This window comes from Coregonus clupeaformis, chromosome 19 (genome assembly GCF_020615455.1).
Source record: "Coregonus clupeaformis isolate EN_2021a chromosome 19, ASM2061545v1, whole genome shotgun sequence".
NCBI lineage: Eukaryota > Metazoa > Chordata > Actinopteri > Salmoniformes > Salmonidae > Coregonus > Coregonus clupeaformis.
The window spans coordinates 44475111-44494200 of NC_059210.1; the positions used below are offsets into that span (position 1 = coordinate 44475111).

Consider the following 19090-nt stretch of genomic DNA (forward strand, 5'->3'; position numbering starts at 1 on the left):
TTGGGTGTTCCTTCTGATTCTGATCACACATTTCCCTGTTCTGTTTGATCTATTCTGTTACCCAGGCCTATGAGCTGGGGTGACCACTAGTCACCCGATCCCTCCTGAAACAGCGGAATATACACAGAGTGTACAAAACATTAGGAACACCTTCCTAAAATTGAGTTGCACCCCCTTTTGCCCTCAGAATAGCCTCCATTCGTCGGGGCATGAACTCTACAAGGTGTCGAAAGCGTTCCACAGGGATGCTGGCCCATGTTGATTCCAATGCTTGCCACAGTTGTGTCAAGTTGGCTGGATGTCCTTTGGGTGGTGGACCATTCTTGATACACACGGGAAACTGTTGAGTGTGAAAAACGCAGTAGCGTTGCAGTTCAAACCTACAACCATACCCCGTTCAAAGGCACTTAAATATTTTGTCTTGCCCATTCACCCTCTTAATGGAACACATACACAATCAATGTCTCAATTGTCTCAAGGTTTAAAAATACTTATTTAACCTGTCTCCTCCCCTTCATCTACACTGAAGTGGATTTAACAAGTGACATCAATAAGGGATCATAGCTTTGACCTGGATTCACCTGGTCAGTCTGTCATGGAAAGAGCAGGTGTTCCTAACGTGTTGTACACTCAGTGTATAGTGCAGAACAGATATGCATCTAACTGACAGGTAGACTAAGATATGTCAGCTCTATCCATGACATTTCTATCTGCATTGTTCAGTGTGTTGCTCCCTCCTGACCGCGACCCTGAACGTGATGCTGTTACTGTAAATGTCAGAGGCTCTCAGTAAAGGAACACTGAGCACCAGGAATGCACTCTACCAGCCCTAAGGACAGACCTGCACACCACACACACACACACACAGTACTCTTTCTCTCTCCCGAGAGTGTAGTTGAAATGTCTATAATAAGGACTGCTGTCTCTCTGTCTCTGTCTCTGTCTCTGTCTCTGTCTCTGTCTCTGTCTCTCTCTCTCTCTCTCTCTCTCTCTCTCTCTCTCTCTCTCTCTGTCTCACTCTCTCTCTCTCTCTCTCTGTGTGTCTCTGTCTCTGTCTCTGTCTCTCTCTCTCTCTCTCTCTCTCTCTGTCTCACTCTCTCTCTGTCTCTGTCTCACTCTCTCTCTGTCTCTGTCTCACTCTCTCTCTGTCTCTGTCTCTCTCTGTCTCTGTCTCTGTCTCTGTCTCACTCTCTCTCTGTCTCTGTCTCTCTCTGTCTCTGTCTCTCTCTGTCTCTGTCTCTCTCTCTCTCTCTCTCTCTCTGTCTCTGTCTCTGTCTCTGTCTGTCTCTCTCTCTCTCTCTGTCTCTGTCTCTCTCTCTCTCTCTCTCTCTCTCTCTCTCTCTCTCTCTCTCTGTCTCACTCTCTCTCTGTCTCTGTCTGTCTCTGTCTCTGTCTCTGTCTTTGTCTTTGTCTCTCTCTCTGTCTCACTCTCTCTCTGTCTCACTCTCTCTCTGTCTCACTCTCTCTCTGTCTCTCTCTCTCTCTCTCTCTCTCTCTCTCTCTCTCTCTCTCTCTCTCTCTCTCTCTCTCTCTCTCTCTCTCTCTCTCTCTCTCTCTCTCTCTCTCTCTCTCTCTCTCTCTCTCTCTCTCTCTCTCTCTCTCTCTCTCTCTGTCTCACTCTCTCAATTTCAATTAAATTCAAAGAGCTTTATTGGTATGGGAAACATATGTTTACATTGCCAAGCAAGTCAAATAGATAATAAAGAAAAGTGAAATAAACAAGAAAAAATGAACAGTAAACATTACACTCACAAAAGTTCCAAAAGAATAAAGACATTTTAAGGGTCATATTATCTCTATTTGTAGTGTTGTAACGATGTGCAAATAGTTAAAGTACAAAAGGTAAAATAAATAAACATAAATATGGGTTGTATTTACAATGGTGTTTGTTCTTCACTGGTTGCCCTTTTCTTGTGGAAACAGGTCACAAATCTTGCTGCTGTGATGGCACACTGTGGTATTTCACCCAATAGATATGGGAGTTTATCAAAATTGGATTTGTTTTCGAATTCTTTGTGGGTCTGTGTAATCTGAGGGAAATATGTGTCTGTAATATGGTCATATATTTGGCAGGAGATTAGGAAGTGCAGCTCAGTTTCCACCTCATTTTGTGGGCAGTGTGCACATAGCATGTCTTCTCTTGACAGCCAGGTCTGCCTACGGCGGCCTCTCTCAAAAGCAAGGCTATGCTCACTGAGTCTGTACATAGTCAAAGCTTTCCTTAGTTTTGGGTCAGTCACAGTGGTCAGGTATTCTGCCACAGTGTACTCTCTGTTTAGGGACAAATAGCGTTTTAGTTTGCTCAGTTGTTTTGTTAATTCTTTCCAATGTGTCAAGTAATTATCATTTAGTTTTTTCAGGATTTGGTTGGGTCTAATTGTGTCGCTGTCCTAGGGCTCTGTTTGTGTTTGTGAACAGAGCCCCAGGACCAGCTTGCTTAGGGGACTCTTCTCCAGGTTAATCTCTGTAGGCGATGGTTCATCTTTTTACATCTCTCTCTCTCTCTCTCTCTCTCTCTCTCTCTCTCTCTCTCTCTCTCTCTCTCTCTCTCTCTCTCTCTCTCTCTCTCTCTCTCTCTCTCTCTCTCTTGCTTTCTCTCTCTCTATCTCTCACTCCTCTCTCTCTCCTTCTCTCTCTCTCTCTCTCGCTCTCTCTCTCTCTCTCTCTCTCTCTCTCTCTCTCTCTCTCTCTCTCTCTCTCTCTTTCTTCTCTCTCTCTCTCTCTCTCCAGAGTATAGATGGTGAGGTGTCCATCGTGTCCCAGAATAAGGATTGTTATGAGAGTGGGATTGTCTGTATGAAGATGCTGGTCATCCATGTTGGATTCACTAAGATCTACTTCAACGACAACTCAGGGCAGCCTGTGTGTACCACGCACACACACATACACACACACTCACACATTTCACACTCATTGAAGTCCATGAGCCCTCCTTGGTGGGCAGTACAGAGCCTAATTTAGAACATGAAACTGACTGATCTGATGGCTGCTCTAACAGACAAATGATTAGAGTTCAATGAAGAAGGTTTGGTACATGTGACAATCCTGGTGTGTCCTAACCCGGGTCTGGCCCGGTGTGTGTGTGTTGTAACCTCTACTCCTCCAGAGTCCATCCAGTGTGGTAGGTAAGGGGTCAGAGTTTGAGCTGTGGTCAGCAGGCTACTACACAGCAATCCACTTCCCCTACCAGGACCTAACCGTTCTCTGGGACCGCAAGACGACCGTACACATCAGAGTTGGACCACATTGGAAGGTAAGGATACTATAAGACTGTATACTGCTCACACACACACACACACACACACACTGTCTCTCTCTCTTATCAGAGCTGAGCTGGACCACATTGGAAGGTCAGCACTCACACATCCACCTACCCCCACCCCTAATCCTTATTTATCTTTCTCACCTTCCCCTCTCTCCCTCTATCTATCCTTCTCTTCCCCCTGTCTGTCTAGGGTCTCCTGAGTGGTCTGTGTGGGAACTTTGACAGTGTGACAGTGAATGACATGACCACATCCAGCCACATGGAGGTCAGCAATGCTCAGGGCTTCGGAGACAGCTGGGCCCTGGGACAGGTACACAAACTCCGAGCCATCTGCTCTCCACTCCCACTTGGAATGATAACTATATTGAACTAAACACAGGTTGACGTTTATTGTCAAGGAGTCCCAGACAAAATGTCCATGTCATGGGCAAATTCTTAGGTTGTAAATGATTGTGGGACGTCTTGGCTCGTTCAGTGTGACAGGATCTAGGTCTGCCTATTAAATACCAGTACGTTCAGTCGTAGGCTGACAAAGTTCTGGCAGTGTCAAAATTGTTTTGCCCTAATCGTGTAGTGTGGCTGGTGTTACGAGCCGATCCCGGTGAAGATTATTGTGAATAGTCAGATTAATATAATAGTTTGATTTAAAAGTTTACATGCTTTGCAAGAAGAACGATTTCCCTAATAACCTAGTTTACGTGACATCTGAAATCAGGCTAGCTGATGGGATTTTGACAAATGCCCAAAATCGGCAATCAAAATAAATGTTCTATGTTTTTTTGGGAAAGCCTATTTGATTCAGAGTTTGGACATACAGTGCCTTCGAAAAGTATTCAGACCCCTTGACTTTTTCCAAATTTTGTTACATTACAGCCTTATTCTAAAATGGATGAAACATTTTTTTTTCTTTTTCTCAGCAATCTACACACAATACCACAGGTTTTTAGAATGTTTAGCTAATTTATTGAAAATGAAAAACAGAAATATGTTATTTACATAAGTATTCAAACCCTTTGCTATGAGACTCGAAATTGAGCTGAGGAAAAAAAAATATTTCATCCATTTTAGCGTAACAAAATGTGGAAAAAGTCAAGGGGTCTGAATACTTTCCGAAGGCACTGTATAACGTTTGTATGTGTGAACTTTTTCTAAGATGCATACTTCACTGGCTTATAGAGAGAGGCTTGCGCTGATGGGGCCGGCACATGCACAGATCAAATACACTGCTGCAGTTGACGTAGCCTATGTCGGCTGACGTAGCCTCGCAAGCTAATAGCAGAATGTGACAGAACGGAAGCAAATCGTACAATCTGGCCAGGTTTATATCAATATTTTAATTTGGTAACATTGCACAGTGTGATGTGATAATCGTAAAAGACTGAATCTGACGTACAGTCTGCAAAGGCCTTTAGGCATTAGGGTTAGCAGTGTGGTTAAGGTTAGGGTTAAGGTTAGCGTAAGGTTTAAAATCTGATTGTATGAGTTTGTGGCTGTGCCAGCTAGTGACCACTCTGCAGAGCTGCATCCAGTACATGAGTCATAGCAATAAATGCCAACCTGACAACTAAACCGATTCACAGCCAATTTACCATTTATTTTCTCTAAAGATCAAATATTATTCCCAGAGTAATGGCAGGCTAAAAGGGGGAACTTGGAGAATATTTCCCTGTGCTTTGTCTTTAGTTTGGAAGTGGAAATAGGCCTATTTCCCCACCCCTAGCCCTATCCCCCCTGCCACCTCGCTTCAACCACTCAACCCAGTCTCCTGCCTCTCTAGGGTCTACCTGTGAGATTTAGGAGAAATCAGGCACCCACCCACCCACTCACTTTGTCTCTGTGTGTGTGTGTCAGTGTGAGAGTGACTATGTGGTGAAGAGAGCGTGTGAAGGAGACCTGGGTAGACAGCCGTACGCCAAGAGAGAGTGTGCTCTACTCTACAGTGACGTCTTTACCCCCTGTCACAACGTGGTGAGTACACACACACACACACACACACACACACACAGGAAAGGGGGGTACGGGAACGATTCTTATCTGATCTCAGTAAATAAGCTCTACTCTCAGGAGACACACACACACACACAGGGGGTTAAGGTTAAAGGTGTTCAGCTTTAGGTGGTGGGTTGTTGAGGTTATGTTGTGTTATTTTCTGAGTGGCCAACAGATGGTGGTGTAGGTTTGACTGACTTCAGAATGACCCAACATGGAGGTTGTCTTGCTTAAGCAATGTTCTCCCCAGGATTCTTTAAAGGCCCAATGCAGCTGATTTGATCTCAATATCAAAAAATGTCTGGGTAACAATTTCATTTCTGGGTTTTCAATTAAAATGGTGTGGTCTAAGTGGGGAGGGGAAAACTGAAAACAAGTGAACCCTAGCACATTATATTGTAAATTATATTGTGTGTGACCTTGTGAGAGAGAAGTCTTGCATCTCGTGCGGCTCGTGGCAAGATCATTTCGCTGAGTCTACCTTTAAGTTGACAGTTTGTTTAAGTAAGATAATGTATGTGAAGATTTGTTATTAAAATATTACAGTTTATTGTTGTGACAAAGAACGCACACATGCACGCACGCACATACATACACACACCCCTCCATACACATTGTATTATAAAGTCTCTAATGTCTAATCTGATCCCTGTGTTCCAGAGTTCAACTCACATCTCTTTGTTCTGATGTACCATCACTCAGACCCACTCTGAATTAATGATAACTATTCACCCCCCTAGAACACACACACGCACACACACACACACGCACACACACACACACACACACACACACACACACACACACACACACACACACGTCACTCATTCCTAGCTACATTATTCACACACACCCCTAACCCACATCTATCCCCCCAGGTAGACATGACGTACACCTGTAACATATGTTTGTGTGTGTGGATGTGTGTGTGTGTGTGTGTGTGTAGGTGGATGTCTCATGGTTCTATATGAACTGCTTGACCGACACGTGTAACTGTAATCGGGGCGGAGACTGTGAGTGTCTGTGTACGTCCATTGCTGCCTACGCACACACCTGCTGTCAACACGGTGTTACTGTGGTCTGGAGAAACCCCTCTGTCTGTCGTGAGTACACACACACATAATGTGGGTCTGTTCCTCAGACCCAATTCCTCCTGCTTTCACTGTCAGCATAGATGCTGTGTCACTCAATGCTCCTATACACACACACACACACACACACATACATACATACACACACACACACACACACACACACACACACACACACACACACACACACACACCAGTACACAGAACTATAGAGTCCCCCCACTGCTCCATATCTCCTGCACCATTCTTTCTATCCATCATCAAATGACCCCAGATATTCACACATACACTCTTACACAATACCATGATCTCTCTCTCCCAGCCTGATCTACATATTATGGGTTGGCTACGTAAGTACTATCACATATTGTGCCTATGTGGATTTGTATGTCTATAAATGTTTGTTCTTCTCTTCTCTTTCAGCCTATGACTGTGAATACTACAACCAAGGTATGTTTGAACCTAACCAAAAATTACTCACAAAGGAACACTTTTCAACTTACACAAAAATACAAACACACAGGTATATGCACTAAGCATCCTAATATATTCACTCAACATAGAGAATAACCTCCACCCCTTTCTCTTTCTCTCTGTAGAGTTAGGTGAAGGTCCATTCTCAGTGGTCAGTGCTGTGTTTAATGCTACAGTCTTCGGTGTGAACAGAACCAGTGGGTCAGTGTTTCCTCTAGTTAGGGAGTTTGTAGGTGGGCTGCCTCCACCTGGACTTCTCTTCAACTTCATGATCACAGCAGGACTACAGAAGGACCGCACATCACGTGAGTCTCACACACTCACACACTCACACACACACAAATAAACACATTTCTCGTGAGCTTCACCGGTATGTTAAACTCTGTATTACAGGTCTCCCGGTGATCTCTCTGGAGTCAGCGGAGCGTCCTAACTACTTCCTGGTTGTTTCGGGACGTGCTGGGCTGCGGTTGGAGCAGTGGACAAGAGGGGAGGAGTTTGGCCGCAGGGCTTCCTTCCTACAGCACCAGGGGCTGTTCCTGCCTGGCCGCACCTCCTTCGAGCTGATTGGCCAGCCGGGAGTGTTCCTGACTCTGACACGCACGTCTGCACACGCTCAGAGATACGACAACTCGGACAACTTCAAGACCAGCAGCTCCTTTACCCTGGAGGGTTAGACAGAAATACAAAGTCATAATACACACACATATGGCGCAATGTCAGTGCCAACAGAAATTGAATTTGAATTCCATAATTTTGAATATGTATTAGGGTATTGAATTTGAATGTAATATTTGGGAATTTGTAATGCACAAATTGAATCATTGAATTCATAAGTTGAACTTGTATTTCATGATTTGAAACCTAATTTTATTAATATTGCATTCAGTTTTAAAATGTTAATTTAATTCATTATTCAAATTCAATATTTAAGTTTTTTATGGTAGATATTGCATTCATTGTCTATGTATCAAGTTTACAAACTATAATTTCAAGTTTACCAACGTTTCATACACTATATGACCAAAAGTATGTGGACACCTGCTCGTCGAACATCTAATTCCAAAAATCATGGGCATTAATATGGAGTTGGTCCCCTCTTTGCAGCTATAACAGCCTCCACTCTTCTGGGAAGGCTTTTCACTAGATGTTGGAACATTGAATGGAAGCAAGTCCCCGCAGCAATGTTCGCTTTGTGCACTGGGGCATTGTCATGCTGAAACAGGAAAAGGTCCTTCCCCAAACTGTTGCCACAAAGTTGGAAGCACAGAATCGTCTAGAATGTTATTGTATGCTGTAGCGTTAAGATTTCCCTTCACTGGAACTAAGAGGCCTAGCCCGAACCATGATAAACAGCCCCAGACCATTATTCCTCCTCCACCAAACTTTACAGTTGGCACTATGCATTTGGGCAGGTAGAGTTCTCCTGGCATCCGCCAAACCCAGATTTGTCCGTCGGACTGCCAGAAGGTGAAGCGTGATTCATCACTCCAGAGAATGCGTTTCCACTGCTTCAGAGTCCAATGGCGGTGAGCTTTACACGACTCCAGCCGACGCTTGGCATTGCGCATGGTGATCTTAGGCTTGTGTGCGGCTGCTCGGCCATGGAAACCCATTTCATGAAGCGCCCTGACGAACAGTTCTTGTGCTGACGTTGCTTCCAGAGGAACTCGGTAGTGAGTGTTGCAACCGAGGACAGATGATTTTTACGCGCTACGCTCTTCAGCATTCGGCGGTCTTGTTCTGTGAGCTTGAGTGGCCTACCACTTCGCGGCTGAGCCGTTGTTGCTCCTAGACGTTTCCACTTCACAATAACAGCACTTACAGTTGACTGGGGCGACTCGAGCAGGGCAGAAATTTGAGTAACTGACTTGTTGGAAAGGTGGCATCCTATGACGGTGCCACATTAAAAGTCACTGAGCTCTTCTGTAAGGCCATTCTACTGCCAATGTTTGTCTATAGAGATTGCATGGCTGTGTGCTCGATTTTATCCACCTGTCAGGAACAGGTGTGGCTGAAATAGCCGAATCTACTAATTTGAAGGGGTGTCCACATACTTTTGTTTATAAAGTGTATATTCAACTTCTCAGATGCATTCAGATTCAGTTTTCAAATTCAAAACCAGAGACAACATCCTGGTACTTTGCCAGCCAGGAAAGGTAGAAGAGAACAGATAGATTAAAACGCCCTCTGTGATAAACAGAAACTAGCGGTACGAACACACACACACAGTTTCTTTTTCTGTGGTTATTGTGTGTATGTTGACATTGTGTATGTGTGTATTACAGAGAGCAGTTTTGTGATCCCGTACCGTATGATGTGTGAGTGGCGCTACCATGCATGTGCCAGTCCGTGTGTTCGTACATGCAGCGACCCCGCCGCCACACGCTGCCACTTCCTGCCCCCGTAAGACCACACCTCGCACACGCTTACAAATGCACACTTAGAAACACATGCTTACAACACCGTTATACACTGGCTTGTCCCCTGTAGCTCAGTTGGTAGAGCATGGCGCTTGCAACGCCAGGGTTGTGGGTTCGTTTCCCACGGGGGGCCAGTATGAAAATGTATACACTCACTAACTCTGGATAAGAGTGTCTGCTAAATGACTAAAAATGTTTTTAAAAATGTAAATGTAAGAGAATGTTTAATACGCTCTTTGAATGTTTGTCCATGTCTATGTGTGTCTGGCAGGGTGGAGGGCTGTTTCCCTCACTGCCCCCAAAACATGGTTCTTGATGAGGTCACCAGGAGATGTGTCTACACAGAGGACTGTGAGTAGAGTGTGTATCACACCAGGATCTGTTAAAGTACAGGTAAATAGGTGTTAAAGTAATTTATGTCTGTGTGTCTGTCCTCAGGTGTGTCCCTTCCTCCCACTCCTACACCCTACGCCTTCGTAAACCGAACAACCACCACCCCAACTACTACTAGTACAGCCCCCTCTACTACCACTACAGCCCCCACTACTACCACTATAGCCCCCACTACTACCACTACAGCCCCCTCTACTACCCCTACAGCCCCCACTACTACCACTACAGCCCCCACTACTACCACTACAGCCCCCACTACTACCACTACAGCCCCCACTACAACCACTACAGCCCCCACTACTACCACTACAGCCCCCACTACTACCACTACAGCCCCCTCTACTACCACTACAGCCCCCACTACTACCACTACAGCCCCCTCTACTACCACTACAGCCCCCACTACTACCACTACAGCCCCCTCTACTACCACTACAGCCCCCACTACTACCACTACAGCCCCCTCTACTACCACTACAGCCCCCACTACTACCACTACAGCCCCCTCTACTACCACTACTACTACTGTTAGGCCTACTAGTACTACTACTACATCTAGAACCACTACTAGGACCACTACTACTAGTACCAGCGCTACAACCAGTGCTGCCTCTATAACTGTTACTGCCACAAGAGCCCTCACTACTCCCAGTACAGCCCCATTGACAGAGCGTTTCACCCCCACCTTCACCCCTCCTCACTCCCCCTCGCCTCCACTCCCTTCTCTGCCCTCACCCTCCACCCCCACTGTGACCGAGCACACCACTTCACCTGCAGTCTTTACCTCTGTCTCCCCCTCTCCCTCACCCACCGCTACTAGCAGCACCACTGGGGTCACGACCCCAACCTTGACCCCTGCAGAGGTCACTACAGTAGCCTCCCCTACTCCTCCCAGCCTGGCAGTGACCGACTCCACCACTCCACCACCTCCTCCTGCTACCCCTCCCCAGCCTTCCACCCAGTCTTCTATCTCTCCCCCAGCCACTACCTCCTTCCCCACCTCCTCTCCACCTCCACCCCCTCTCTCTCCCTCTACCCACACCCCAACCACCACACAAACACATCGTCCTGTTGCTACACCCACAGAGACCTCCTCTGTATTTCCAGTTGTATATGACACCTCCTCCGTTACCATGTCGACATCACCCCCAGAGACGACGGAGTTCATAACCACAGAAACAGCCACCAGTCCAGATTTCTCTCCTACACCTGAGGCAGTCAGCATGCCAACAGTGCTGCCCCCCTTCCTCCTGCCCACCGCCCGCTGCACAGTAAGAGCCAATCAGTGAGAGACGGTGTGTATGGAGAAGATAAGAGGGCTGAGCATGCAGCCCTGGAGAACTCCCTCTGCCAGTAGCTGAATTTATTGATCTCTCTCTCTCTCTCTCTCTCTCTCTCTCTCTCTCTCTCTCTCTCTCTCTCTCTCTCTCTCTCTCTCTCTCTCTCTCTCTCTCTCTCTATCTCTCTCTCTCTCTGCAGCCCCCATACTCCTACCGTGTAGATGAGTGTGCAGAGCTGATCTGTTTTAATGGGGAGCTGCTCCTCCATAACTCCTCCCTCCACTGTCGGTACAACACCACTCCTCCTCGCTGCTCTCTGCTGGGCATGGCTGTCCTCACCAACACCGACCCCTGCTGCCCGCTTTGGCAGTGCCCCTGTAAGAACACACACACACTACTGTACGTACACAAACATACACACTTTACATACACACCAGCACACACACATTATACAGACATGCCTTGTTTGTGTGTGTTTGCCTATCCGCGTTGTGTGTGTTTCCGTGTTTGTGTGTGTGTGTGTTAGGTCGCTGCTCGGTGATGTCAGACCTGCGTGTGATAACGTTTGACGGTAACAATGTGGCGCTGTATGATAATGGCTCCTACATCCTGGTCTACCTGCCCAGAGAGAAAATCATAGGAACAGTGGACAAATGCCCCACCAGCCAGGTACACACACTGTTAGAAGCTGTTATATGCTGCTGTAGTTGTTGTAGTGTTATAGTACTATACGTTATTATAGAGGTGTTATAAACTTTTATGGGATTCTATAAGCTCCTGACTCTGATCTGTTGGCTTTGTCTTGATTCCTATTTAGAGCGTCAACTCCATCAGACGACCGGTAAGTTTCCCTTTAACATCTAATCATCATGTATGTGATGATGATAGTGTTAATTCTTATCAGGGACTCTCTCCCTCCCTCAGAGCCCTAGTGGTGGGACGTCAGGTCTGTGTTTTAAGAAGTTGAACATCACCACTCCCTCCTACAGGATTATCATCAACCGCCTAGACCGCAAGGTGACCATCACTGACCGCAACCGACTGACAACTGGTCACATACTGAACTTTTACCACACTGTACAACACTGCTCATGCTATCTCGCTCTGTGTGTGTGTGTGTGTGTGTGTGCGTGCGTGCGTGCGTGTGTATGCGTGTCCAGGTGTCAGTGAACCACATCAAGGCACGGCTGCCGTTCTCCCGCCAGACCCTGTCAGTAGAGGACACAGGCAGTATGTACCTGATCACCACTCCTGGAGGAGTCAACATACAGTGGTACCACAGCACTGGCATCATGGTGCTGCAATACACCGCCCCCTCCAATACGTCTGCTCCTACTAGAGGCCTCTGTGGTAAGACACTAGATTTGGCATTTACTCTGACACGTTCATCCTTCACTGTCAGATCAGGTATATGAAGTCCACTAGCATGATTTAATGATTCCGGAGAAGAGAGAAAGCTTCTCTCATACCTGACCCCTCTACTACCACTACAGCCACCACTACTACCACTCCAGCCCCCACTACTACCACTCTAGCCCCCTCTACTACCACTCCAGCCCCCTCTACTACCACTACAGCCCCCACTACTACCACTACAGCCCCCACTACTACCACTACAGCCCCCTCTACTACCACTACAGCCCCCTCTACTACCACTACAGCCCCCACTACTACCACTACAGCCCCCACTACTACCACTACAGCCCCCACTACTACCACTACAGCCCCCTCTACTACCACTACAGCCCCCACTACTACCACTACAGCCCCCACTACTACCACTACAGCCCCCACTACTACCACTATAGCCCCCACTACTACCACTACAGCCCCCACTACTACCACTACAGCCCCCTCTACTACCACTACAGCCCCCACTACTACCACTATAGCCCCCACTACTACCACTACAGCCCCCACTACTACCACTACAGCCCCCACTACTACCACTATAGCCCCCACTCCAGCCCCCACTACTACCACTACAGCCCCCACTACTACCACTACAGCCCCCTCTACTACCACTACAGCCCCCACTACTACCACTACTACTACTGTTAGGCCTACTAGTACTACTACTACATCTAGAACCACTACTAGGACCACTACTACTAGTACCAGCGCTACAACCAGTGCTGCCTCTATAACTGTTACTGCCACAAGAGCCCTCACTACTCCCAGTACAGCCCCATTGACTGAGCGTTTCACCCCCACCCTCACCCCTGTGTGTGCGTGCATGTGTGTGTATGTGTGTGTGTGTGCATCCTTAATAGTTGTATAAATAAAGAATAACGTTTTTAAATTGTGAGCGAGAGTAGGGCCTATTTGTTGTCAATGCTGATACTCATTTTTGGGTTCTACCTCGTCTCACTTTGGTTGAGCACTGTTACGTATACGCCGGGAGTCAGGAAGCAGGTGCAGAAGGTGAGTTTAATAATAAAGAATGCATAGAAACAAAACATGAGATGCGTACAGAACGTGAATGGAAACAATACTGCCTAATGACTTAGGCTATAGAGGGCTAAATAAAGGGAGACTAATAAAGGTGATAATGAAGTCCAGGTGTGCGTAATGATGGGGAGCAGGTGTGCGTAACGAGATAGCCAGGGCCGGTGGTTAGTAGACCGGCGAGGTTGAGCACCGCAGCGGGGGAGCGGGAGTAGATGTCACAATACCCTCCCTAGGCATGAGGAGGGCGAGGAGCGGGCCGGTCCGGATGGCGGAGATGGAAATCCTGGATGATGTTGGGGTCCAGGATGTCGGCCACCGGGACCCAACAGCGTACCCCTCCCAGTCCACCAGGTACTGAAGCCGATCCCCACAACGTCAGGAGACCAGGACGGACCTGACGACATAGGCGGGAGTCCCATCTATGTCCAGGGGAGGTGGGGGGGTGTCTCGGGGGACGGCACCAGCCAGGGGACCATGAACCACTGGCCTGAGGAGGGATACATGAAAAGAGGGTGAGATCTGGTAGTTGGTGGGGAGTTGTAAGCGATAAGTTACCTCAATGACCCTCCGGAGGACCTTGAAGGGCCCCACAAACCGGGGGCTCAGCTTCCGGGAGGGCAGGCAGAGCGAAAGGTTCCTGGTGGAGAGCCAGATGCGAATGGAACACGGGAGCCTCACTGCGGTGGCGAGCCGCCTGCTCCTTCTGGTGGCGGACAGCGCGCTGGAGCCTCACGTGGGGAGCGTTCCAAACCTCCTCTGCACGCCGAAACCACTCGTCCAATGCAGGAGCTTTGGTCTGGCTTGGGGTCCATGGGGCCAGGGCCGGCTGATACCCCAGGATGCACTGGAAGGGAGTCAGCCCGGTGGAGGAGTGACGAAGTGAGTTCTGGGCGTACTCCGCCCAGGGAAGGAACCGGGCCCACTCCCCCTGCCGGTCCTGGCAATGACTCCTAAGGAACTTCCCCAGCTCCTAATTGGTCCTCTCCACCTGCCTGTTGGACTGAGGCCGGTACCCGGATGTGAGGCTGGCATTGGCCCCCAGCTTCTCCATGACGGCTTTCAATACCCGTGACGTGAATTGGGGGCCATGGTCGGAGACGATGTCCTCCGGAAGGCCATAGTGCCGGAAGACCTGCTGGAACAGTGCCTCATCGACCTGGAGAGCGGTAGGGAGACCAGAGAGAGGGATAAAACGGCAGGATTTAGAGAGTCTGTCCACAACAACTATAATAGTGGTTAATAAACCATCAGATGGAGAGAGATAAGCAACGAGAAAGCGATAATGGCGCCGGAGGGGATGGCTTCTAACCAATTGTGCTATTTTATTTTTTATTTTTTATTGTTTGTAACTTATTTTGTACATAATGTTGCTGTTACCGTCTCTTATGACCGAAAAGAGGACTGCGGGGAGTTCGCTCGCCTCTTTCGGGCGGTCTTCGATTACCCGCCCGAGGGTCGAGATGCGGGCGAGCGGCTGGTCCACCTGAGGCAGGGGACGAGGACCGCGCAGGACTTCGCGTTGGAGTTTCGGACTCTGGCAGCGGGGTCCGGGTGGAATGAGCGGACCCTGATCGACCATTTCGGTGCCATCTGCGGGAGGACGTCCGACCGGAGCTAGTCTGTCGGGACACCATGTTATCTTTCACTAAACTGTTGGACATGGCCATCCGTTTGGACAACCTGCTGGCAGCCAGAGGACGTCCTGGTAGGGGTCTGCCCGTTTCCACCCCGGACGACTCGGATCCCGAGCTGATGGAGCTGGGTGGAGCCGCCATCCGAGAGAGCGGAGGACGACAGCGATAGTGCCACTCTGGTGGCAAGAAGGGACAGTACACCATACGTCGTAGTCAACGCTTTTTGGGGCCTGGAGGCGGCAGGCAGGGCACTCTCGCATCATCCCAGATATTGAACACCCACACTCATTCAGAGCCCTCTGCTGCGCACTGTACCCTACCTATCCACTTTCCCGATCACATGGTAGTTCCCCAGTGTAAGGCGCTAGTCGATTCAGGCGCAGCTGGGAACTTTATGGACAGGGCATTCTCACGCCGTCAAGGCATTTCATTGGTTCCCCTATCCATTCCACTCCCCATCAGAGCACTTGATAGTCGACCATTAGGGTCCGGGTTTGTAAAGGAAGTCACTGTACCAGTCACCATGATCACCCAGGAGACTCATTGTGAGCAGGTTACTTTTTCGATTATTGAGTCTCCTGCTTTCCCTGTGGTATTAGGTATCCCTTGGCTAGCACTCCACAACCCCACCTTCTCATGGCCACAGAGGGTTCTCACGGGAGTAAGGGTAAGGCACCTAGGCACCTCCCAGCGGGTAAGTTACAACCTTTACCAGTTCCACAACGACCATGGTCTCACCTGAGTGTTGATTTCCTTACCAATATTCCCCTCTCCCAAGGTAACACCACCATCCTGGTCGTTGTGGACCGCTTTCCAAGGCCTGCCACCTCCTTCCTCTGCCCGGTCTCCCCACGGCCCTGCAAACTGCGGAGGCCCTGTTTATACACATCTTCCGGCACTACGGGGGGGAGTGCCAGGACCGGCCGGGGGAGTGGTCGGTGTTCTTGCCATGGGCGGAATATGCCCAGAACTCTCTCCGTCACTCCTCCACTAACCTAACGCCATTCCAATGTGTTTTAGGTTACCAACCGGTTCTGGCACCGTGGCACCAGAGCCAGACCGAGGCTCCTGCGGTGGATGACTGGTTTCGGCGCACGGAGGAGACGTGGGACGCTGCCCACGTCCACCTCCAACGCGCCGTGCGTTGTCAGAAGGCCAACGCCGGGTGATCGGGTCTGGCTCCCGACTTGGAATCTGCCCCTCTGCCTGCCCTGCCGGAAGATGAGCCCGCGGTTTGTGGGGCCGTCCGTTCCATCCTGGATTTGAGGCGTCGGGTGGGGGGCCTTCAGTACCTCGTGGAGTGGGAGGGGTACGGTCTGGAGGAACGGTGCTGGGTCCTGGTGAGGGATATCCTCGATCCCTCCCTGTTGCGGGATTTCCACCGTCGTCATCCGGCTCGCCCTGCTCCGCATCCTCCTGGCCGTCCCCGAGGCCGGGGTCGGTGCGCTGCTGGAGCTGCGCATCAAGGGGGGGGTACTGTCACTTCCTCCGAAGCAGTCTCCCCTCCTTGTTCGGGCAGGCTTCTGAGTTCGTCGTCGCCGGCCTTCTAGCCAGTGGCTAGTAAGCCGGTGACGACGAACGCCGAAGCCTGCCCGAACAAGCAGTTGCGCCAGCTGATCGTGGTGTAGGTGGGCTAGGTGTCCCTGTTCGCCAACCGTCTGGAATATATATTTCTCTTCTGCTGCTTCCATATTTTGAGGCAGTATTCTGTCACGTATACGCCGGGAGTCAGGAAGCAGGTGCAGAAAGTGAGTTTAATAATAAAGAATGCATAGAAACAAAACATGAGATGCGTACAAAACGTGAATGGAAACAATACTGCCTAATGACTTAGGCTATAGAGGGCTAAATAAAGGGAGAGTAATAAAGGTGATAATGAAGTCCAGGTGTGCGTAATGATGGGGAGCAGGTGTGCGTAACGAGATAGCCAGGGCCGGTGGTTAGTAGACCGGTGACATCGGGAGTAGGCGTGACAAGCACCTTCTACTTCTCTCTAAACTTGAGCTGTGCATGTGCCTGCTGGTGTGTCTCCCAGGGTGTTGTGACGGGAACCCGGCGGATGACCTGAAGCTGCCTAACGGTACGGTGGTGAGGGAGGTGGAAGACCTGGGTCTGTTCCTGCAGGCCTGGAGGGTCCAAACCTCAGAGGACACGGAACACACACGACGCATCGGAGACAACTGTACCACTGGAGACTGCTCTACCTGTCTCTCCATGCTCAGACAGAGACCCTTCACTCCGTGCCACAGCAAGGTGTCTCCAGAGCAGTTCTGTGATGTGATGTGGGCAGGCGACCTCCACTATAAGGCCCACCAGTGTGACTTCCTGGCAGCCTACGTAGCTGTCTGCTACACTTACCAAGTCTGCATCAGCTGGAGACGACACAACTTCTGCCGTAAGGACCTTGTACACACACACACACACACACACACACACACCAATACACACTAATACACACTAATACATGCACACATAAGGTCTGCATTAGCTGGTAAAGACACAAATGTGTGTTCTTGCGGTGTGTGTGTGTGTGCTAATGCATCTGCATGTGTGTGCGTGTGTAGCGTTGAGGTGTCCCCCAGGTAGGGAGTACCAGGCGTGTGTGTCGACCTGTACCACCCGGACCTGTCAGAACAGAGAGTTCTATGAGGAGACCACCTGCTCCCACATCAGAGAGGAGTGTGTGTGTCGCTCTGGAACCATCCTGCACCGAGCAGACTCCTCTTACTGCGTCACAGAGGAGCAGTGTGGTGAGTATGTCAACTCTATGTCAACTCTATGTCAGTTACATGTCAGCTCTAGTATGTCAACGCTATGAGCTGGTGCTCTGTATGACTGTAGTTCAGGTTCTGTGTTGTTTAGTGTGTACTTTTAACGTGTGTGTCTGTGTCTATGTGTGTAGTGTGTACTGATAACGAGGGGTCTCCGCGGGCCCCTGGGGAGGTGTGGAACGGGTCATTGCGTAGCTGCTGTCTGTTCCGCTGCCTGGAGAACGGTTCTGTGGTGTCAGAAGAACCTGACTGCAGCATTAGTCCCACTCCGCTGTGTGAGAGGGAGGGAGAGTACGTACTGGATGTCCTGGAGGAGGGGGCTTGCTGCCCCAAGAAGATCTGTGGTGAGCACACACACAAACACACACACACACACATAGACACACAAATGTATGCTTAGACACCTACATATAGTCACCAACTCTCTTTCTCTCTCTCTCTCTCTCTCTCTCTCTCTCTCTCTCTCTCTCTCTCTCTCTCTCTCTCTCTCTCTCTCTCTCTCTCTCTCTCTCTCATTCTCCCTCAGAGTGTAATCTGACCATCTGTGAAAGTGAGGCTCCACCGTGTGAGAATGGGAACCGGCTGGTGATTGGTTACAGTGCCCTGTCCTGCTGCCCAGAGTACCGTTGTGGTAGGTACTGAACCAAAACATAATATCTTTAATCATTTGATGGTATTGTTAGGTGTGGTTTAATAACTGAGTCCTGTGATTGGTGTGTCCCAGAGTGCGACCCCCATGCCTGTCCCCCCCTCACCGCCCCTGATTGCAGAGAAGATCAGTTCCTAGTGGAGGTTCGTGAGGACAACTCCTGCTGTTACTCCTTCCTATGTGGTAAGGTCAAACCTTATACTTCGTAATGGGTCTACCATCACCATCCAACATTACTGTAGCTGGACTTGGGGTACAATTTGTAAAGGAAATATAAAAACAGTCAGATCGGCCAAAAACAGTCAGTGGTCGAATTGACTGTGTGTGTTCTCTCTGCAGTGTGCGAGTCGTGTATCGAGCCAGTCCCGTCCTGTTCTTATGGAGAGATACTGGCTGTGGATCTGAACACCACCCACAGCTGCTGCCCTCAATACCACTGTGGTAACACACACAAACATTATACTCTACACACCATACAAGCTGTACACACTATACACACACAGTGTTGATGTTTACAGCAATGTTCTTCTGTGTGCAGTGTGTGACGTGAACCTGTGTCCTGAGTCGTCTCTGAGCTGTTCTCCTGGTCTGTCTCTGGTCCAAACCACCCTACCTGGACACTGCTGCCCCGACCGCCACTGTGGTACACACACACACACGCGCACACACT

The 19090-nt window shown here is 49.2% G+C and overlaps 1 protein-coding gene across 1 annotated transcript in view; it reads left to right on the forward strand.

Annotated features, from left to right (window-relative positions):
- The window catches only part of LOC121531182 (otogelin-like protein), a 33586-nt gene that overhangs the window by 8550 nt on the left and 5946 nt on the right, over window positions 1-19090 (forward strand). Inside the window, exons 23-48 of the mRNA XM_045205096.1 lie at window positions 2731-2862; window positions 3107-3253; window positions 3456-3575; window positions 5117-5233; window positions 6201-6357; window positions 6769-6795; window positions 6945-7124; window positions 7213-7491; window positions 9108-9225; window positions 9514-9597; window positions 9681-9752; window positions 10177-10906; window positions 11115-11292; window positions 11442-11584; window positions 11733-11756; window positions 11840-11932; window positions 12076-12265; window positions 13600-13717; window positions 13940-14160; window positions 17036-17395; window positions 17565-17750; window positions 17903-18115; window positions 18298-18402; window positions 18496-18603; window positions 18760-18861; window positions 18959-19063. Coding sequence (XP_045061031.1) covers window positions 2731-2862; window positions 3107-3253; window positions 3456-3575; window positions 5117-5233; window positions 6201-6357; window positions 6769-6795; window positions 6945-7124; window positions 7213-7491; window positions 9108-9225; window positions 9514-9597; window positions 9681-9752; window positions 10177-10906; window positions 11115-11292; window positions 11442-11584; window positions 11733-11756; window positions 11840-11932; window positions 12076-12265; window positions 13600-13717; window positions 13940-14160; window positions 17036-17395; window positions 17565-17750; window positions 17903-18115; window positions 18298-18402; window positions 18496-18603; window positions 18760-18861; window positions 18959-19063 — 4309 coding nt within the window. The remainder of the gene's footprint in view (window positions 1-2730; window positions 2863-3106; window positions 3254-3455; window positions 3576-5116; window positions 5234-6200; window positions 6358-6768; window positions 6796-6944; window positions 7125-7212; window positions 7492-9107; window positions 9226-9513; window positions 9598-9680; window positions 9753-10176; window positions 10907-11114; window positions 11293-11441; window positions 11585-11732; window positions 11757-11839; window positions 11933-12075; window positions 12266-13599; window positions 13718-13939; window positions 14161-17035; window positions 17396-17564; window positions 17751-17902; window positions 18116-18297; window positions 18403-18495; window positions 18604-18759; window positions 18862-18958; window positions 19064-19090) is intronic.